Source organism: Boleophthalmus pectinirostris, unplaced genomic scaffold, assembly GCF_026225935.1.
Source record: "Boleophthalmus pectinirostris isolate CB_2022bp ecotype Guang Dong unplaced genomic scaffold, ASM2622593v1 HiC_scaffold_20, whole genome shotgun sequence".
Taxonomy (NCBI): domain Eukaryota; kingdom Metazoa; phylum Chordata; class Actinopteri; order Gobiiformes; family Gobiidae; genus Boleophthalmus; species Boleophthalmus pectinirostris.
Window position 1 is genome coordinate 14,750,760 of NW_026571153.1, and position 23,958 is coordinate 14,774,717.

At 38.3% G+C, this 23,958-nt stretch overlaps 1 protein-coding gene across 1 annotated transcript in view; it reads left to right on the forward strand.

Annotated features, from left to right (window-relative positions):
* LOC110159301 (protein tyrosine phosphatase receptor type D) overlaps positions 1-23,958 on the forward strand; it is a 289,285-nt gene that overhangs the window by 195,266 nt on the left and 70,061 nt on the right. Inside the window, exons 4-5 of the mRNA XM_055156330.1 lie at positions 119-264; positions 2,277-2,418. Coding sequence (XP_055012305.1) covers positions 119-264; positions 2,277-2,418 — 288 coding nt within the window. The remainder of the gene's footprint in view (positions 1-118; positions 265-2,276; positions 2,419-23,958) is intronic.

Below are 23,958 nucleotides of genomic sequence, written 5' to 3' on the forward strand. Positions count from 1 at the left end.
GCAATCCTCTTAACAGCCACATGCTGAAATCTGCTACTTAGTTCCTTTCTACTGTGTGATGTTTGATAAGAGATTAATCAGACTATTTTTGTTCTGTTTTCCTTCTCTCTCTTTGCAGCACCACCAAAGTTTTTAAGAACCCCCAATGACCAAACAGGCGTGCAAGGAGGCGTGGCCTCTTTCATTTGCCAAGCCACAGGAGACCCTCGGCCGAAGATTGTGTGGAACAAGAAGGGGAAGAAAGTCAGCAACCAGAGATTTGAGGTATTAGGTCTATTGTTCTGATGTAAAATGCTCGACAAAGAGAATGCTCCAGCACTGCTTTTGGCTCTGTTTGCACATAATCCATGCCGCTGACTTGCCACCACGCATTAGCAGCTTCTAACAGCCTCGCTGGCCAACTACTTAAACATGAATGAGGTTTAATGAGCATGTTTACACAAGATCTGAGGGCAGATTTGTAATTGAATAAAAAGAAAGCCCCAAAAAGATCAATATAACTGTAAACATGTGACCTAGATAGTTACATTAGCATCACAGCCACTGCCAGCCTTACAAAGTGAAAAGAGAAATGGCTCTTTCGCTCCAGAAAGCCTTTTGCTTTGTGGCATTTTATCTTAATGCATGTCCAACTCTCCCCATACGGGCTGAGGCACTGCTCCATACCCATGAGAAATAACAAACCATAGCAGAACACTGATAAGATTTCTATTAATTTCTGTGTCAGTTCTAGAAACCATCCTAGCATCACATTTTGCCCTCATTGCCATTGCTGCTCGCTCCATAGCAGCAAAGGCCTTTGAATTTTTACATCCCATGCCACAAAAATCTAATCTTATCAGAGTTCACTGCATTCGGACAACTCATACTGAATGCTAAAGTGATACGTCTCCCTCCCAGAATGCCTTGCAGGGCTTGCTAGCTGCAATCATTTCCTGCTCATTCCATCGGGCAATGCTCCTCATCTTCTAACAGTCACATTTCCTCCACAACATCCTCTAATTCTCTGAGCTTGGCTTTTATTTTGAAAGGGTGCCGTTTCCACACTTACCTGCTATCAGCTTGAGCACTGCTAGCCTGCAGCAATAACTGGTTAACCAATACTCAGAAATACTGTGGAATTTAAACTGTTTGTAGTTTTTGTAGTATGTGTGTGCGTCTGTGCGTGGATGAGGGAGCGTGCATGTGAGGCTCAGGCCTATTTTTATTCAAATCTACCTCTATGCTTAAAAGACATTGGGTTATGACACAGGGCTTTCTAAGATCAGTGAGTATACCAAAACTGTAGCATGCAAGAACTGCTGAATAAGCTATAACAAACACCTGTTCGTGAGCATTTTATGTGTCGTCCGTCCAATACAGTTGGTTCTGTCCTCTGTACCACTACTTCACTTCATGGTACAATGTCCGTAATGTTCTACCAGGCCACCTATAACTGTCTGTGCTTGTTTCTGTCCCATTAACCCAAGCCAGTGTGATGCATTTAAAAAGACAAAACCTTAACTTTAAGAGTGGGGAGCATTTTAAATTGTCGTAGCGTTACATGAAATACAATATTCTGGATCAGTCTAAGCCTCCCCATTCTTAAAGTTAGATGCATTATTTTTTTGACCCAGTTAAGCCAGTCCAACACAGGAGAACTAAAAATCTAACATCTAGGCCTGTCATAATAACTATTATATTGACTTATCCTTTAATATATGAAAGATGGAACAATATACTTATAATTATCATGTACATTTTCTGGGAATTTCTTGGGGTAAATTATCAAATTTAAGCCATAAAAGGTTGAATTAATAACTTCCATGACGTTTTACAGATGCAAACTATGTATTAAAATGTTTTTTGTGTGATTTTTTAAACAGTATTGTACATTTAGAATAGTTTTTGTGGTTTAAATCTGCATCAGTGACATAGATTATATTCAGTATCATCATTAATAGTTTATATTTACTACAACAATATATGGAACTTCAAAATTTGTTATTGTGACAGGCCTACTATACTACTACAATTTAATGTCAATATCAACATTTAGATAACATTACTGAAACTTCAACACTTTAAAATGCATTAAAATATACAGTACAAGCACAACAGTCACAACGCAGCTTTGTTCGTCATAGGGAGCTCATTGTGTCAGTCCCCATCAGCCAAATGTCCTATATATAGTACTTTTTTCATGTATTTTATTTACTCTGATTTCCTACGAAGGGTCCTTGCAACATTGGGAACAAAAAATCTCCTGTAACATATCCTGTTTCTCGCACCTGCAGGTGATAGAGTTCGACGACGGATCTGGTTCAGTGCTCAGAATTCAGCCATTGCGCACGCCCCGAGATGAAGCCATATATGAATGCGTTGCCTCCAATAGTGTTGGAGAGATCAGCGCAAACACCAGACTCACTGTTTTACGTGGTAGGTCTCTTTACACTACAGAAACACTGTCCTACTAACATGCGCATTCCCTCCCAGCTAACCAAGGTAAGGCTGTGTTTTACTCTCGTCTCTCCTGCCCTCTCCACTTCCGTATCATGACACAAATATGATGCCAGCAAACTCTTACAGTGAGTTACATGATGGGTGGATTTAAAAAAAGAAATCGATGGGAGACAATAGGCAGAGCTGAAGATGGTCTGCCTATTGTCGTACCCATAGTGATAATGGGTAGAACTTTGGTTGGATGTTTTGGACGTAATGTCAAAAAGGCCAGCTTGTACAGAGAATGTATAGAAGTCCTTCCCAAACTTTTTTTCTGGGGACCTATATTTTAAAAATCACAAACTCAAGTGAAGTCAGTTTTTGAAAATCGCAATATAAAGGTGGATTTGACCATTATTGAACATTAGGGATGTACCAATAACCGAAAATATCGCGATATCGTCAAAGTCTCACAATAATATCGTGGGCTGTCACAATATATGAAATTACAAGTTCTTTTGCTTAAATACATTTTTTTATAGTAGCAATAGCTAATAAACATCAGGAACTACATATCCCATGATTCATTTCAGCGCAGACAACAAGAAATATGTTTTTATTTGAATTCTTGGGATTATGACAGAAATAATTCACATCTAAATCTTGGCAGGGTATTTTAAAAGCAAAAAAGCATCCTCTCTACAATTATATCAGCCTCTCCAAAATATCACAATAAATATCGTACCATGAGATGCATATCGTGATAATATCGTATCGAGAGATTTGGATATCGTTACATCCTTATTGAACATTAATGAGGATACTTTATTGATGACTCAGTGATCGTGTCTCTCTGAACAATTAGTATTACTCAGGTTTTAAACAATGAAAAACAATAATTCCACCAGCAATAAAAGGATCCATAAGTCGCTTGTTTGGACATTAAATGTAGCCCTGTATATTGCAGATCTACATGCAGATCGTGATAAGGCGACCCAAAAAAAAAAGTGTTGTGACCCAGTCTTTGGGAAACAATGATGTATAGGATAGGGTTATCATTAAGTACTACTTAATACTGAAACTAGTATCAAAGCTAGTACTTATCTGCAGCAGTATCAATACTGAAAAAAAAAAAAGAAAGAAAATTGGCCTAAATCTAAATTATAATAATAAAGTACTGCTGTGTTGGGTTGAAAACTGTACAGACATAGCAAACCCGAAAAGGAAATCACTCTGACTCCAATCGACTTTACACTCTGTAACTGCTGCAGTGAGCTTAGTTATTTTGGTACTAAAATCTTTATGATTAACCCGATCCTAGAGTTTATATTTAGCTATTTTATTTTAGCTCGCCAAGGGATTTCTGAATTACACGTATTGTGCTGAATAAGTAAAATTTGCTTCATTAAATGCCTATTACGATTGCACATGTATTATTTTGATGCCTAACTTTGTACACTAATAAACAGATAAAGATTTGTTTTATAGGCATTTAACTGTACCTCATCTAAGGCTCGCTGTGGCTCTTAAATATACAAAACTTTCAGTGACCCGTAAAACTAGAAGCTCTCTGGCATTTTCGTTTTGTAAAAGTTGCTCACCGGAGGAAAAAGGTTGGAGACCCCTGTGCCAACCTGATGAGCTTCATTTGACTGGAGCCGAAAGCTATGGAGTCCACTTCTTTATACTCTACGGTTGAAAAGTGCTATTACCATCATTATTGTGGTATTCAAATTTGTACTGAATATTTAGCCTTTCCTTAGTGTTTTTAACATTGTTCACCAATATTTGAAACCAATGAGATATTTTTTACTGTAGTTGTTGCAAAAGAGGATGAATACGGTTAAATAAAGGCAGATGATTTACTTGAGTAACCAATGAGAAGGAACAGCCACGAGAAAGACACAGAGATCAAATTACTATGGCTACACTCACGTTTTATTTTCTAACGTGATAAGATTCAGTCTATTAGCCATTTAGCCAAGTAAGTTTCCCGTCTCTAAGTGACTTAAGTCATTTGCATACAGATTCCTGACACAATAATTAAGATGCCAGTTAAATTATGCAAATAGACATCCATTTCCAGCCTGTGGTAGTTTAATGGAACAGCTCAGCAATAATTTTCAAATCAGTCATTTTTCATCTCTTGTACTTGAGTGGAGATATTCAAGTGACCGTGTAACATGAGAATAATTCTTATGATTACCCTGCATATGTTGATGACGGCGAGACGGTTAGCTACGCGCCTTTTAACTGACACCTTCTGTTAGCTTGGGTTAATGCGGCGCACTTCTCCACGCAAACCAATAACAGCCCGGGCGCTAAAGGTCACCCACTTTGTTTACCTTCCGAGAGCAGTGAGAATAAAAGTCAAATGACAAATATCAAGTCTGTTGACGGGGGGCTCTTTTATAATGGACGCGGTGCAAAAAAATGATCTTGATTACACAAAACATCCCATTCAGAGGCAAATACGCGTGGCCCTGAGCTCAAAAGGCGGTCTAATATCTCTCTAAAACACGACTTGTTTGGTTTTGAATAGAGAAAATGGCTCAGAAAAAGCCTTGGGCAGCCTGAATGAGGTGTGTTCCATTCTGTGCTACAATTACACAACATGGCAAATGAGTTCCTATTGAGAGGGGTGCTTCCGTCCTATAGCAGAAAAAAGCTGGCTCGGCGACTCTGCGTGGCCCCCTCCTCTCCTCCCTGTCCCCACATCTTATCTCGCCAATGAGCCAACAAAAGGCCCTTTGCACTGTCTCCAGAGGCCGATTGAAAGGGAAAGGTGGCACGTTCACTTGCAGCTTTTCCTGTTTACTCTGCCTCGCGTGCGCACACTCAGACACACATACACAAACACACACACATACACACAACAATATACAGTCGGGTTGCCAAGGGAAAGCTTGAAGCAGCTTTCTCTCCCGAACGCGCAGACTACCATTAGCATGTTTATTACCATTTCCATTTTGCGCCCTCTGCTTGCTCTCATCTCGCGTAGATGTACGGAAGGTGAGTTCAGGATGATCACAGTCGACAACTGCAGCCCAAATAAAAGGAGAGGACATCCAGATCCAAATATTCAGAATGAAATCCAAAAAACTGGATAGAAAGATGCACATAAGTTTAGTTATTAGTGAGCAGTGTTACCAAAAAAAACAACAAAAAAACACGCTATTTTTATTTTTCCGATTTAGATTTATCCCAGTCATCGTCATCATCATCATTTTTAAAACAGACAAGTACAGTGACATTACAAAATAAAAGACAGCCATGTTTGTGAGTGACATTATTATTTGATTGTCTGATTTGTTCAGGCTGTAAATAAAACTGCGCATTAAAATTCTTAGTGCATCTTGCATAGTGTTCACTCATGCAGTAACAAACATCTCAGTCGCACTCGTCCATCATTGCCTCCTCAAAAGCACCGCAAAGCATCACTGTAGTCCACCTCTTTTTTGCAATGAATCCAAAAATGGGCTGTGTACAATGGCGTACAATATGAATTAAACAATAACAACTTTACATCATTTATACAAGAACCAAACTTACACATGAGAGTATTTGCCTGAGCATAGAGCATCCTACACTGTCTGTACATATCATCATCATCATCATCATCATCTGCCATGTCCAATAATAATGATCAGAAGATATTACCGTTCGTCAGAAATGTGCTAAAATCCGCCTTTAAAGGGCCCATATTACACTGTTTTCTGTTTCAATGTTGTTTCCTCATTGCAAACATACAGTACCTCAAATTGTGTTTTGTTTCATTCTGCAATTTCTGCATATTTTGGCTGAATTCTTCTCTCAGACAGAAAAAGTCTGCTCAACCTTGTGATGGCATGTGCTAAGACAGGAAGTGCTCCATCATGTTTTTAAACTCCATGCACCTTCACGAGAATCATTTGTATAATTTCAGTCATGAAACTACAGATTTCTACTGAACAAAAGATGTAGATGTTGACTTGAAAACTACCACTTCATGACATCACATGTTAGAACAGAGCATTTTGAGCTTTGGAGATGTAGAGTCTGTTTACACGAGAACGCTTGTGGGTAAAAACGACAAAATATTTTATCGGAAGTGCCTTTCGTTTAGACGGTGACTGCGTTTTTGGGGCTTAAAAATAGAAAAATCTGAAACCATGCTCCAGAGTGGAAAAGTTGAATATGTTCCGCCGTAGCATTTCCGTCTACACTGCACAAGACGCAAAACTCTGTTCAGATCTGCTCACATCGCGTATGCATTTACATCACATCACAACCTAGCGTCACCACCTAGCTGTCTGGCATGCATACCCAATCAAATTCCACACACTTTTGCTTTACCGTATGTATGCAGATTTCCTCCTGAAAACACTCGTCTAAACACGGAATTAAAAGTGAAGACGCGATGCCACTTTTGCGTCTTCTGTTCAGACCGTCATCATATAAACGTAGCCATAGACAGGTTAATAATAAAGGTTTACTCAAATGAATGAAACTAAACATGTTTTTGACGTGATAACAACATTCTAACATGTCTTAAAGCTCAAAAGAGTCAATTTGACATAATGTAGGACCTTTAACAACCCTAGTAATTGATGAAATAAAACTTGATGTTATTAGTGCATTTTCATTATTTTTTCATACAGTATTGTGTGAGAAGTGACCTCTGGGTTGGCTAGTTTGGTTACCTTCTTTATTTTGTTATTGCAACACTTAATTAAATAGCCCGGGAAAATAACAGCTTATTTATCTGTGAGTGCCTATTACACACACAATATAAAAGCCAGCCTGCTAGGGGCTTATTGCACTGGAACAATACGACTATAGAAAGTGCATCCCAGGTTCACAGTTTTCGGTGTTGAGCCTGAAGTGACATGACACTGCACTGCGAGGTCGATCTACTGCGGGGTTTACACTAAGTTTGGTTTCCATGACGACGGATCATACATTATTAACAAGTTGAAATAGCTTTTTAAGAAACATCACATTCTTACACCAAATAAACTCTGCCTTTTTTCATGCTCCCAGCCTGGCCCGAGCAGTTCTTTCATGAAACTACATCAGCTCGGTGGTTAAAAAAATAGTTTTACCCCCTATAGTTACGTTTGAGTGTAGTGGAGTGCTATCAAACAGCTAAATAAATAAGCAAAATACAGCAGCAGGCCTAATACATATAAAGTGACTCTTCATTTAGTTCATTTGGGCTCCAATGGACTGTGGAATAGACTGTATAGCATCTGTTGTGGGAAGTTCCCTACAGGGGGTGATGCCTGGTACCATGAAGGAAAAGAACATTGTAGTAATTGCTATTCTCGAGCAGAAGTAGTAGCAGCAAAAATCCAAAGTGTGTAGTATAAGTATTAGCATTCAGATCAGCTTCAAACCTGATAAAAAGCGTCACTGGTAATGAACTTTTTGGGCTCAGGGTAGAGATTTGCATGTAAAGTGAACAAAGCAAAATGTGGTTTCCAGTCAAATATGCCATTCCTGTGACTACGGTGTACTCAGGTCTCCCCCGCTCTCATTTTTTGTTTTGATTAACTACTGTACCATGTGACCCGCCTCATATGCAACCCGTGTCTTTGAGTTAAGGTCGTCCTGATTTGCCTTGTAATTGAAAATGACTGTGGGGGGGATTGAGAAATGGAGGGACAGAATCAATGAGAGACATTCTAGCTATTTGATATGTTCCTCTATAGTGCAAAATGTGTCTTTAGGCAAGGTAATAACAACTAGGATAGTTTGATGTGGCTTTATTGGTTACTTTGTTAGTCTTTTAGCGAGATTACTCCAAATGAACGGTCGGATATAAGGACATTTAGCTTTGACGGTTGATAATATGGCAAAAGATTGATATTACAATTTCTGTTAGAGTTCCCCTTTGATTTTATTACAGCAGCTTTATATGGCCTCAAGAGGTAATAAAAGACAGCCGCTTCATTGGAGAGTTCACACTTCGCTGTAATTGGTTAAATCGCCTGTCAATCACAAATGAACAAAAATTGAGACTGACCAATGAAGAAGCAGAAGCTACATTACAATGGAAAGCACTGAATATAGTTCAATGAGCTCTCCAGATAGACACATTCTAACAAGGTCAGATCACAATTTGATTACGTATAGTGAAATATTAGGCTGTAGAAATACATAAAGGTGTACTCTGTAGCTTTTCTGGTCAGGGGTCCACCACATGTTTGTCTTTATAAAATACTATGCTATTTGTCCTGAATGTTCCACAGTATGGCATTAATCTTATGTATCTCTGTGGATAAACAGGTGATGTGTCCAGGCCATATTACAGGTCAAAACAATGCAGATGCGACTCTTCAATAAAAACACTGGATAATGTATTTAAAAGTTAAATTTAAAAGATTAATGCTCTACTATGGAACATTCAGGTCACAACAATAACGTCTCCTTGACACAAGGGACCCTCCACCAGATGAGTTACATAATGCACTTTTAAGTAAAATAAAAAAGTTTTAGTTCCTAAAAATAAAACATCTCAGTGGTTCCATTAGAATGATATGAGCATCAGAGTGCTCCACCTCATGATTTAGGCGTGATTAAGGATTTATACTGCCTCCTCATGCCCCCATTATGCTGTCAACAGCCATTTCCTGTTCCTCGCACACGGCGTGGCAAACTTATGCAGCTGAGCCCAACTCGACAGTGGGAGCGGAAAATGGGAAGCCGCTCTCCTGTGACGGAAAAACAGAATGCATCGTTTCAATTTGTACGGACGGTGCAACGCTCCCATCAAAGCCTTATGTTTGAGACAGAGAGAGAGCAGGGTTTATTTATATAGGCAGACTTTTGTTTTTTATCAAAAGTTCAGTCTAGGACTGAGAAAATGCTGTTATTTTTGATGACTATGATACCTATAAATATATTAGTGCATTTTTACATAATCGTTTGCTAAATAAATATATTACTAAAATTGTTAAAGTCTGTCAACTCTAAACAACCAAGACCAAACCAGGACCCACACAATAGGCATAAATATGGCTAAACTCAAAGCAAGTCTAAACAAGGATGAAATACACTACCAGCAATATTTCTTGATATTGATTGACAAGCTAAGACTAGTCAATTTTACAATACTTGGAACCATATGTGTCTGACTGACAGACGGATTAACCAATTAGAGAAAAGAAACATGGCAACAAACATGCTATTGCAGCTGTCTCGCACTCCCAGAGTACAGGATGTGCCGATGACTATTTCTACTCAAGTGTAGTAAGTTAAATACCATCCACTTCATAGCTTTATTGTCAACATGAAATACTGGCAAAGGTTCAACACAATTTAAAAATACTCAAGGATTTTCAGAGTATTCATTTTAAAGACCCTCAATCATTGTAAGATTATTAATCTTAAATAGTTTGATTTTGGTATGTAAACAGACATCAACACTGTCTCTTCTGCCCCAAACTAACAGCTAACAAATCTCAAACACAAGCCATCTATGATGTATTCTGGCCAGTTCAAGCTCGCTTCACATACTTCATCAAATTCTGTAAAATTCAAAATCATGAATGTGAAAAAGCTTGGAAGTTAGCCAAACATATTTAATGATCTATTGTACTCAAATAGCTTTCATCAAATGTTCCTCTTTTTCTCATAATGGCCACAGTGAACAAGGGATGTATAGCAGTAACATAGCACAAAAGCTTGTTATTTTTCCTAAAATAAATGAACTGTACTCACTAAATAATGTGAATAAGTTGTATGTGAAGTACTGGGTTATAAATGAAGTAGGGGTGCTCCTTTGGAGGTAGCCGTGGGATGTTAGTGCTGGTACCTTTGATCTTAGCTCCACTCCAAACTAACTTTCCTGTGGATTAATTGGCTGCTGCTGCTGTGCAATCATTCTCAGCCCCTCTAATGATTTTGAAAACTTATATATGTGAAGATGCTCATGTTTTAGCTCGCAAATAACGTTGGCATGAGAGATGTGGTGTTTTGGATATGCAGTAGTCAGTTATGTGTCAGAGTAGGCCTGTCACAATAAGATATAATAAATGGTCTTTTTTTGTTTTTTTAGCAAAATATATATATCATCAAAGTACTTTGTGGATTTGCTTTACTGCTTTACTTGGAATGTTCCAGAGTATGGCATTAAACATGTAAACATCTATCTACCCTCGTGGATACAAAAAGTTGGCGTCATCAGATGAAGTTCCAAGTCGTATCAGTGAGAGATCAGAGTAGCTGTTGCTACTATAAAACCATGCATTTAAGCAAAGGAATTTGTAATTCGGTATATTGTGACAGACCACGATGTTAATGTGAGACTTTTGACGATACGATATTGCGATATTTCCGGTATTGTTACATCCCTAATATTAACATCCATCACAATATCACAACAGCAATAGCTCATGCTTAAACATGTGTTATGTCCTGTGTAAATGTGCCCTTCTTCAGTACATCTAACCTGAAATGCTTCGAGACTAAAACTCCTTTGAAAACTTCCACGTTCTCATCATCAACTTGGAGGTTCAAATTTAGCTGTCAAATCTGCAAACATGAAGCTTCAATATAATAATTTCCATAATAAATAATGCCACCCACTGCCTGCTGTGACACCCATCTTCCCCAATAGACACTTTGAGAGACTGGCTGTCGACTGTGGTGAAAAGCCTCATGTAACCATCTTTTCCATTAGAGCTCTTTGAAAGCCAAGAGTTGTTTTTTTTTCTCTACAGGATGTTAGCAAGCATGAATAATCCCTATACTTTCCTCTCCTGTAGCAAGCTTTTAGCAAGATAAATTATTGAAATGGCTGGTGTGACGTTTTTTTTCTCTAAAGAAATGTAAGCTTAGAAATTTATACAGCCCCGTCACCTGTAGTTGTCCGAGTCAGACGATACCGTGTAAAATGGAGGAGTTCTAGCACATGCACACATCTGGCGGTTGTCATGGCGAAAATGCGCAAAGTTATTAATGTTTAGGGAAATACTCCGGCAAACAATGAGATGCTATCTTAGTTACAACCTGTTATCTGGTAAACTGCGGTGTATTTTTGCCACTGATACTGAATATGAACATAAGTTGTGCACATAAACAGATGGTTTCTAAATGAAAAGAAAAAGAAGTAATATTAGTTTAGAAGGTAGAGGAGGAGCTAGATGGAGGTGGTACACAGAAGCTTGATTCAGATGACGCTGTCAGAAATATTGAACTGAAATGTAGATGTTTTGGCATTAGGTTTAGGGTTGATATTGCCACAGATTAGGGATGCACCGATATGATATTGGAGCTGACTCTAAAAAAATTGCTGGATCGGATATTGGCTTCCAAACTGGTTTAGTCGATATCCTGGTTGGACATATAAATCGAAGTAATAAGACTAGTCACTGTCATAGCTCAGAAAGCCTCAGAATGATTGAATAAGTCAGGAATCAGAATACACTAGACAGTTTGCAAGAACTCCGGAAGTTGTAGACCGCTGACCGGCCAATCAGCGAAGAGCTGTGAAGCCATGATGAGGATTTAAAGTCGCAACAAAGAGAATGTTTGGTGAATTTTATCAAGGGGAAAGATGTTGTTGCCCTTCTTCTTAAGGGATTTGGCGCATTGCATACGTCACGACCAAACAGCAGTGGTAAGTTAAATAAAAAAAGTACCCACCTACCGTCGAGCGCACGAACCCTAATGCTGCAAGGTCAGACGGTTTCCACGAAGTGAAACCAGCTGATGAATCAGACTAGTTCTTTGGTTACATGAGAGTTAAATCACAGTTACACAATACATTTGGATCAGTTCTGTCTTATTTCATTTTTGTTATTTTTGTTTCAGTATTTGCAGATAGTTAAAGCTATTTTATCATAACATTACTGAAAAAGCGGTGCATCTTAAATCCAAGGATACAAAAACTTCCACAAGATTCAACATCTTGGACAATAATGGACTATGGTTAAACGATTTCTTTCTTTATAATAATAAAAAGGGCATAGCTCAAACACATGTAAAGGCTTTCTGGATTTTAAGATTCTTGCAATAACAACAATTGCCATTTATAAGAACTAGCCCTCTACATGAAGTTTTGTTTTTTGTTATTGTAGAATGTTGCAATTAGTCTTTACAAAGGTTTCATATTATAAAGTAATATTTAGGCATAAACCTAAAGCTAAGACACAAAATAGACCAAAATGAATAAGGCAACTCTATTACAGACAGTCTATTTCCAAATTATAGTACACCCAGAAACATTTAAACCTGAGTTATAGTGTCTATACTGATGATCAATCTAGTCCAAGCGCCTGTGAGAGAGAAGAACATGAAAGACTAATGAAGCAGGGCAGCACCTCACAGTTCTGCCTTCTGTCCCATAGAAACACTCACCTGGTCACCCTGCAGATCTGAGGCTCCTGCAGACCCTGGGCTTCTGGCAGTGACCTCAGCTGATCTATAAAAAGAAAACACAAGTGTTACTATAAAAGATGTACTTAATTTATAATATGTCATGTAGTACTTTTAGCTACTATCACCTACCTACTACTTACTTCTGGTAAATGTGTACTTTGGATCAAGATGAAGCCCTTCAGTGGTGTTTAAGCCAACACTACTCCCTACTTTGAATATTACTAATAATAATCAAAATAATGCTGATGGCAGATAAAATGACAAGAACAGATTCTCTCCCCACACCCCAAACCAAAAATAAATGGGCCAGTGTTTCCTGAAGTAAATGGAATCATTGCTCAAGGTAACAACCAGCAAATGGAATATGCAAAGTGAAGGCTGAAAAAGGCTGTGGTGCTGGTGGAGCAGGCAACAGAAGACAAAGACAGATTAAGGCAGAGTTTCTGACACAAAGCATCTTTTAAAACCTGCAGCCATTGGAGTACAGACACGGGGCGCAGTCAGAACGGAGCCAGCGCTGTGAAAGGCCTGATTATATGTAGAAGGCAGATGTGGAAATGCTCTTTGAGTCCCTCAGGTGTCACAGTATAGAGCATCTGCAGAGCTGACTGGAGAGTATACAGCGAGGTGTGAGGCGGGTGGGGGGGCGGAGGGGGGAGGAGGGGGCGGAGGTAAATGCAGAGTTGTGCCTGGCTTGCTGCTCAGCCAGGCCTGCAGAGAAAGGCCCAGTCTCCGCCCTTCCTGCCTCATCTCGTCTTTTCATCTCCGTCTTTACCCATCCATTTTAGCGCTAGCCCTAAGGGGCATCTGACACTAACACACACTCTCTGCTTTCATTCTCCTCTCCCCACTCTGTTCGCTTATGTTGTAAATGGAGGAATATCACAGCTAATCCGTCATGTTTATGAATGACACAGGGCCTAGGGAGAGTTGGGGCGCCTTGCCAGAAGTGGCATACATCTCTGTTGCATGCCCTTTGCTTGGCTGATCCAATCTACCCCGGCAGCAGTGCTCATAAAAATGTCTATGGGGTATGCCAGAGTCATTGTACGCCCAAACTTCAGTAGGTCTGACCTGGGTTTACCCTCAAATTTTAATCAAACACAGCTCAGACTCATACCATTGCTTTATGGAGCTTTTGGACACAAAGGGCAGTTGGCACTTGGCTGACTGTGGCATATATTTGTGCCACTACCAAATGGGAAATGATTCAACAGAAACGCAGCAAGTTGCCACTAAGTTAAAGTTTTCAAACTGCAAAGTCGTTGAGAATGAAGAATGACTTGAATTGTTCATCTGTGAAGGTTTTTCTTGGAAAATAGTCGAGATGATTAATAGATTGACTGTACCATGGTTCCCTCATAATCTCAGGCATTAGGCGGCGGTTTGTTAATGACAAATAAGCTGCATTCAATTAATTACACAATCTCAAAGGGGATTTATGGAGGAAACAATCAGTGCAGGGCAAAGGGGGAGACAATGCCATTTTTCATTCAGACAGAGAGCGGTGAACTCTGGGTTAGGAACATTTTCACGTCCCCACCTTCCTCTTTCTGCGCGGTGTAACAGTGTTCATCATCACCAAGCACCCCTCCCCCCTCAATCCATAACACAACAATGGAAGTCAACTGTACTACTTACTTGCTTGACTCTTTTATTTTCTGCCTTTGGGCTTTAGCAGTTTCCTCAAGGCAAATGTATGTTTTCAGCAAATTACCAATCCACCTTTTAAGAGTGAAGCAATCGAGATGTAATGCCACTTTGTGTTGAAGTGGACCTGTCCCTCTTAAAACTCTATTACAGGAAATTGGAATTAGCCAAGTGTGCACAATCACAGCCATATTCATTAGCAACCTCTACACCTGTGGAATCAACTAATAAACCCAACAGCAAATTACTATATTCACATCTTGATGGGAAATTCAAGTAGAGTGCATTTGTGTCATCCCTTATGGATATACATCAACAAATGTTCTTGTAACATTTTAAAACAATACAATATCCTTTATCCACTTCTGACCTTTTTTGAAATTCCAAACAAAGATCAAACCTTATGAACTTTCCCTCCTCAAAATAGTGCTGAATGTTCCAAAGTATGGCATTAAACATATCTCTCCAGGGCAACTGACAGGTCAGATCTGTGGAAAGGCATGTCCTCTCATTGTAAGTAAATAATAACATAACACAATAAAGTAGAATGACACAATCCAGGCAAAGCAGTAGCATCTCCATACAATACCATATCAACGTAATTTAAAAAGCACTTTAAAGTGTTTAAAGTGCTGCCTAAAGTGCTGTACACAAACATTGAATACACAAACACAATCGCAAAGTCACAATTCAACTTAAAAACACTAAACATATGATTTTGCTTATTTTGTTTCGACCATAAACGATAAACTTCTTTATCATTATTATTAGTTTGTACAACCATAATACAGTGCAATACAAAAAAAAAAAAGAAGAAACTGGGTTAAAATTCTATTCAGTATGCATAGTATGTATTATTTTGCTACATGTAAATAATTGTAAAGTTTCGTCATCATGAATAGGGGTGGGTTAATAAACATTTTTTCTTCGTCCCACTCCTTTGTATACGTAGTATGTATATTATGATTGTTTTTCTCTTGGAACAAACTCAAAATAAAAACAAATCTATCAGTCAATACACAAGAAATCTATATTCCAGCTAATAAAGGTGCATTGCGTAACTTTTCTGGTGGAGGGTCCATTAAATGTTTTTCTCCATCGTGATGTTACTGCTTTGTCTGGAATGTTTCATAGTATGGTATTAAACCAGGGGTGTCCAAACTTTTTTTTAATCAAGGGCCACATATCTAAACACAGACAAAGCAGAGGGCTGATCGAGGGCCGTAGACTGGTGCTCAGTACAGTGAATAATTGAAATATGTGCATGTTTAACATGTTAGAATGAGTCATCAGTCTTTATTCATGCTAAGATCCTTAAAACTACACACTAATATTTAATATTTAGCTTTATCAAGGTAGATTTTCAAAAACTTGCAGTAAAAAGTTAATTTTTAATTGATGCAATGTAATTTGGGCCAAGTCACCTGGAAGCCTGAGGGCCAAGAAAAAATTGTCTAGGGGTCGCATTTGGCCCACGGGCCATAGTTTGGACATGCCTGTATTAAACCTTTCAGTATTCATGGAGTCCAAACTAGAACAAGTTGCAAGTCAGAGCTGTTTTTCTAGGTATTTTTGAGCTTAAAAAAAAAAAAAAGCAAACAAAAAACCTGTAATTGAATAAATGTGAGGTAGAGCTGTTTAATGTCATACTGTGGAACATTCCAGGCACAGCAATGACATTTCCAGAGAAAAAAGCAGGTGACGAACCCATAACTACAAAGCTCAAAAGTGCACTTATAAAAGCAAATGAAAAAAAGTGCATTTCTAGGAGTGGACATACATACTCTCCACTAGAAAAAGTTATTTATGCACCTTTAACAATGGCAGAAGCCGGGAGCGTTGGCATTGGTTCTGACTTGTCTTGGAAAGCAATCACAGAAAATTTCTTCTTCTAACTTGTTTCTCAAAGAGGAAAGAAAAAACATAGCTGTAGGCATTAAATTTGGTTTGTTCTCACACTATCACAACTGCCTTTTGAGCAATCAGAAAACTACACCAGTCTAATGAAATCTTACAGTTCACTCCAAGTTCAACAGTAAAGATGTTTCAAAAAGTACCTCGCACACACACTTAAGGGCAGACGGACTATCTTGTTTCTCATTATTAGATTAAAATGACAAATTAAGCCTACGCAGGTTGTTGGGAACACATTTATTCAGTCATGTCTAACTGAGGGTCTGCTCCAGGGGAAAACCTAATCTTATTTCAACTGGACAACACATGTTACAAGCAGATAAACCAGAGCGATAAAAACAACCAGAACCTTGCTGCTAGACTTCTATTATTGGCAAAGTTTCAAGGTTTGTATTGATAGAAAACTAGAAAACAAAATAGCAGATATACAATTTTCTGAAGGAGGATCTGCCATCTGCTTGTATCCATGGAGATTTTACTATTATGTCTTGAAAGTTCCACAGTATGGCATAAAGTCGATTACTAGTATTGTCAAAGTTTCAAGGCTTGTGTTGATAGAAAATTTGGGGGGAAAAGCAGATACAATATTTAACGGCGCACTATTTAAAATGTCTTGAATGTTCCGCAGTATGGCATAATATTTATAACCATGGAGCATGTGACCCCACTAAGCTCAGATCTATGGAGGGGCAAGCCTACTCATACTTGGAATGCATGTTTTCCAAGTTACCTTTGAGCATTAAAACTCCAGTAATTAATTTGATTTTAGACAGATATGTTTGCGATACCTTGGAACATTCCCAGAAAAGCAATATCAGAGACGAGCAGGTGGCAGACGCAGGCCAAGTTACAGGTCAGATCAGTGGAGATGCAAGTCTGGTCATACTCGGAATGCATGTTCTCAAGTTATTTTTTGAGAAATTAAAACTCCAGTAACCACGATCTATTGCTACTAGGGGTGTAACAATATCCAAGTCTCATGGTACGATATCATCATGGTACGATATTTACTGCGATATTGTGGGAAAGCTCACGATATGGTGCAGATGCTCACGATTAGGGATGTAACAATATCCAAATCTCTTGGTACGATATTTTCACGATATACATCTCACGGTACAATATTTATTGTGATATTTTGTGGAGGCAAACAAAACTGTGAATGATACTTTTTCTTCTTAAAATGCCTTGACAAGACTTAATCCAAAGAACTAAGCCTTAAAAGTGTTTAGAACTTCACTTTTTATTTCTTCATGTAGTCTGCACTGAAATGGAGAAAAGGATCATGGTCTATGTAGTTCCCTCTGTCTTTTTGTAGCTACTGCTGCACCATAACTCTTCATTTAAACAAAGAGACTTGTAATTCGATATATTGTGATGATCCAAGATATTATTGTGAGAACTTTGACGATATGATATTTCGGGTTATTGTTACATCCCTAATTGCTACAGAGGAATATACAATAAATGATAATACTGAAACTACTTCATGCCACTGATACAATATAAAATACGTAGAATAGATATATATTTTTAAATACAAGGCTTGAGCTACAACAAATAAATAGCTGAATGAACAATATAATTAGTCCTGGAAGTTGTAACGCTACAGCTCAAATCTTATATTACATCTCATATTACATAAAAATAGCAGAAACCTCCCGACTATTGCAACACAAATGTGCACATAATAAATATTGAGCCCCAAAATTTATCATTCCAGGTCGATATAGTAATTATCGTAACAGGCATAGCCATATTGTCAAACATTCCAGGCAAAGCAACACCAGACAAACAGGTGACAAATCCCCTCCTCCACCGGAAAAGTCAGCGAGTGCATCTTTAAATATCTGAACCCATTATAGTAAACATCAAAATACACATCGGAGGAAGTTTTACGGCAACAAAACTTTATAGGCAGGATGATGAATGGAGTGTTGAGGCAGGCAAGTTTGTCCAAGAAGTCCAAGAAGGGAGAGTTAACCAAGCTGGAGGTAGCTGATAAAGCAAGCTGCGGACTCAGATTTCCAGCCAGTCAATCATTAGGTGGTGCACTGTATAAACCAAAGCAGAGAGTGGACAACAGGGGAACCAGCCACAACGTGAGGAAAAGTACGTGGAGAGAAAGAGAGAGAGGGAGAGAGAAAGAGAAGCAGATGCCGTCATTCAATTGGCACAGAATGGAATAGCTGCTTGCCTTTGTTAATCAAGAGCTCTTACGTCTGGTTGAGTAATTTTGTTTGTGTGAAAACAAAAGCATAATTAACAGTTCCCTCTCCCATGCCAAAGTGGAAAAAAATAAAAATAATTGAATACGTCAGCCTGAATGAGGAGTCGAACAGTACGTTCAGTTGAAGAGGATTCAGCCCATCAAATGTGCTTGTAGTTTGAGTGTTAACAATTCAGGGTGGACAACGCTTTTTTGATAGCGGGCTCAAAATATTTGCAAAAAGTTCAACTGTTACTGTTGTTTTGAGGTTGAAGCTTGAAAAATCAAATGGTGCAGAATCCTGAAACGTTGTGTCCAAATTTATGCATTATTAAGGCAACATTGTGGTTTTTGTTTTCTTATGGAGGGTCCGTCAAATGCTTGTCTCAATGGAGATGTTATTACTTCGTCTGGAATGTTTCACAGTATGGTATTAAACATTTCTATCTTTATGGAGTCCAATCCAAGCAAGGTGCAGGTCAGATCCTAGTTTTTTGTTTTGTTTTTTGAGCTATAAAACCACCTGTAATTGAATAAATATTAGGTAGAGTGTTTAATGTCATACTGTGGAACATTCCAGGCAGTGCAATGACGTCTCCCTTCAATGAAAGATTTCGGAAAAGCTTATAATTCCGATATTTCTGACAAGTTTTTCAATTAGATTTTGTGTATGTGTTTTAATGGTAGGGATTTGTTTGGAGAGAAGACAGAAATATGAATTGCTAAACTAATAACAAGAATATCTTTATGTAAAATGATGTGACTTAAATAATTTTAGTATTTCATGTTTGCGAATTGTGATTTTAAAGAGCCCGTATTATGCAATTTTCTGATCAATGTTATAATGTTGTTTCCTCACCACAAACATACTTGGAGTTGTGTTTTGTTTCATTCACATGTTTAACACACAACTTCAGTATGTTTAGGCTGTTTTCGTCTCAAACAGAAAACACTCTGTTCCACCTTGTGATGTCATGTGGTATTACAGAAATTGCTCCGCCGTATTTTTAAACTCCATACACCTTCACTAAAACAAAAGGTAAAAAGGTTATTAGTTACTGCAGGATTACTCAAACGTATGAATGAAACAAAACACAACTCCAGGTTTGTTTTTGAGAAGGTAACATTATAAAATGCTTTAAAGCTCACAAGAGACAATTTTGTGTTATTTTGGACCTTTAATTTTGAAATTTTGCAGCCCTACTTTTTAACACATACATTTTTTTTCAGGACAACAAATGGTTAAATGTTTTTGTGAGCATAAAAATAGGTATAATCAATTCCCCAAACCTTAAAATTATGTGCTTGGTTCTTCACTTCGTGCTGTCACACTGCATAGGTAACACTATTTATATTGTCTGAAATTGCATCTTGGGAGGAGCATCCAAAATCAGATTTCTACACCGAGGCAAAATACTGAGGCTCAGAACAGTGTAAAAAAATATTATATTGTTAAACTGGAAGCCGTGTGCCCTAGATTCCCACACTTGGGTAATCCAGAGTCCATGGTTTAGGAGTGATTCTGAAACAACCATTCTGAAACCTCTCCACACACTCTCCTTCTCCGCCGCAGCAAGTGACCTGTGACAGCCTCTTTGAGCAGATTGTATCCACTCACAAATGTCCAGCAAATATATCTCATTATGGCCAGCAGGGATTTTCCTCAAAGAATAACCCCAACCACAGGGTGAAAAGCCCCGTTCTGCTCCAGGAGAAAAGGCTCGGACCAAATCCAATTCTGCGGAGTCGCCATACAACTGAAAACAGAAAGTGACTAGTGCGGTTTATAGCCAGACAGATGCACTGAAAGAGAATGGATGATATATTAAAGGGTCATTATGGGTTTTGTTTTAGGTTCAATACACAAATCCTGCATATAGGCTAAGTTCTTCTCTCAAACAGAAAACACTCTCTTCCACCTTGTGATGTCATGTGGTAATGTTTTTAAACTCTTTACACCACCACTGGGATAATTTCAGCCCAAGAATTACCCATTTCTACTGAACAAAATAGTAAAATGTAGCTGTTAACTTGAAAATTATTGCTTCATAATCACAAAGGTGGAAGAGAACATTTTGAGCTTTGGAGAAGTAGACACACTAATAATAAAGGATTACTCAAACATGTGTGGAAAAAAACAAAACACAACTCCAGATATGTTTTTGAGGAGGTAACAGCAAAACGACATGGCTTAAAGCTCACAAGAGTCAATTTTGTAAATGTTAAAAACATGAACTGCAAGAACTAAATCTCAGAATGAAACACTTAAGTACTTAGTATCTATAATAGTGTTGTCACAATAGTCAAATTTCAAACTTGATTTTGATACTAAGGAATTGACTCGATACTGATTACGATACCACAATGATGATTAAAAACTGTTGTGATAATGTTTTAGTAATAGACTGTAAACTTTATATCCAAAATAGTACTTTCTTAATGTTACCATTGGGTCGTATATGTTCTGATTAAGCTTAAAATTACGTTAAAACTGCGCAGGGAAGCACAAATTAATGGAAGTTTTTTTTGCAGTATAGCTAGTTGCCCAAATGAGTATCTAGTTTCAATATTAGTTTAAGTAGCAATTAGTATCTGATTTCCACCTAATATTAAAGCATACACTACAGAGATAAACACATCAGTATTTCAGGTCGTATTGTGCCATGTTTTACAGAATTTCAACCTTCACTTTCCTGATTTTACATGAGCCAACAGCTATAGGGAAAACACAGTGCGGCGCTGTGCCAGAAAAATGTAAACAGGCCTGATCAAATTTGAATGCTACCTTTATCTGCAGAGACTCAATTAGGTTGATGTAATTAGGGCCTAAACAAGCACAAGCGATGGCTGGAGTTTGTCAGACAAGTCATTACACACAGCAGGTGAGAGTCTGCATTAGGGACATAGCCATGGAAGTGCACTGAGTGAAAACAAATGCTATACATCACTGCCTGTTAAATAAAGTTGCATTATCCAATCTGCAGTGAGTTCTATACAGGTCTCTGCTGCTTGGACGACCTGAGATGGTTTCACTAACACTCATATTTTCTTGGTGTGATCAATAGATATAATCTACTAATGGTTTGCGTTTATGTCCAAGCCTTATGTCATCATCTAAAAAGTGCTCACTAAAGGCCTTTTGGAGCCAGAGTCCCTCTCTGCACACCGCACACTTGGCACCATACAGTCATATGGCTGAAGTCCTGGCTCTGGATAATGTGTGCAAATTGTCATTGGGAGCCTTTTTATATCAAGCACCAGTGCTCAGCACTTCTCCCGAAGGTGACTTCAGCATTTCTCCCCCTTCCATCTCATTTAGTGTGTAGATCCATTGTTGAATATACAGTATGGGCCTGTAAAGCAGAACTGCCCTTGTCTTAACTTGTCCTTGAGGCTGCAGATTTCATAGAGCCAGAATAAGGAGATGGGAAATTGTACATTTAAACCTTTTTTCACTTTCACCTTCGCCTTCACTGTATTTGAAGCTGAATCACAGAAAGGACCTTGGATTGCAATGACACAAATGTTTGCATTTCAAACAAACTTTTTTTTTCCTACAACCACAATCCATTTAAAATTGGGATCTTTTAATATAATGTTACTCAAATTGAATTTATAAGTTTGTCAATAAGCAACTAGACTAAACACGTGCTCAACAACTTGTGGTTTTAGTTTCGAGTGATTCATCTGATTTCATTTGGCTTTGTGAGCCAAATGTGCTGCCGCAGCTCCTGTGCCGTGTGTTGTTAATCAGAGCCACTATAGAAAATGTCTTCAGTGTTCCACTCCCCCTTTATTTATTATCACTACGGTAATTCAGTTTGTGGGCTTGATGAGCTGGACTTGGAGTTTCAGAAACATGAGAGCATGGAGCCTGTTATGGTTATTATTGTAAAGTTTAAAAGAGGAAAAGTTCATAGATTCCTCTTGGTGGGTGTCATGACTTTGTGGCCAAACTAGATGAGCTCAAATGCACGAAGGAGCTGTAAATAATGTTTAAAAATGACTGGCTTCGAGCAGCCAGAAACCTTTGTAACAGCCCATTGATTTTAAATGCTCTGCCTCGAGTTCTATCTGCTGGCTGTAGTGCAGTTCAAGGCTAGCCTCACGTAGCACATGGACAAAATGCCCTCCACTCACTTGACCCAGTAATGCTCCCATATATTCCCCTCACATTAAATGAGTCATCGGCGTTAGTACAGGATGACCACAAATGCACTCTGCTTATACACTAAAAAGCACAAAAAGAAAACAATCACTGCCACGTACCCACTCTTTTTCCTTTTGATTTAAATACACAGGAACTTTAGAAAGAATTTGAGATTTCTTTAAAGACAGCTAAATTATGACCTCCAACACTTTGTATCAGAAGATATTGTAATTTCACAGGAGGTGCTTTTTAGTTTGGATGGTTTGTCACATCCAATTATTACATTCAACATGCATCCATGCTTTGAGGCGCGCCCGCAGCTATTGTGTTTGATCAGGTATACTTTTGACTCACTGTCGAATTGACTAATTGACTATTCGACCTTGAACGGGCTGGAGAGTTTGAACACAAGCTACATAGTACATTTACCTCAAGCTCCCTCTTCTTGACCGTCTACCAACATCTAATAATGAAGCAATTTATCAAACGTATTGAGTTTTAAAGCTTCTGTATTACGCAAAGTTGACTCTTGTGAACTTTTAACCTTTTTTGAGTGTTGTTGCCTCATCAAAAGTTATGAGTTATCCTGTATTATTAGGGTGTCCATATCTCCAAAGCTCAAAATGCTCTGTTCCATCTTATAATGTCACGAAGAAGTATTTAGTTTGTTATCAGCTACCTTTTACCTTTTGTTTAGCAGAGATTGGCAATTCCATGCTTAAAATCATCCAAAATATTCTAGTGAGGGTATATGGAGTTTAAAAACATAGTGGAGTACTTCTTGCATCACAAAATGGAACCAGAATGGAGTATTTTCTGTTTGAGAAAAGAACACATCTTAAATATGCGGGGTTTGTGTGTTAAACATCGGAATGAAACAAAACACAGCTCCAGGACTGTTTGTGATGCTTTGAACAATATTATAACATAGATCAAAGTAGAAGTAGTGCAATATGGGACTTTTAATATATAGGAAAACAGTTCAAACTGGGACAAAAAGTTGCATTTAAAAGTTTTGCGGTAGTATGAAGTCACTCATTTGTAATACAGTCTATTTCGGAGAAGATTTATCCACAGAGCTGGTTCACCATGCCAGATACCCAAAAGCATTGTTGGAAAGGAGCCATGATTGTCGTTTGGCTGCGCACGGGCTACGGCATCTCAAAGCTGTTTCCAGACTGATGTCTCCTCATGAAAATTTAATGAACAAAGTCTTCTCCCCAAAAAGGTGATGTTTATGAGAGTAACG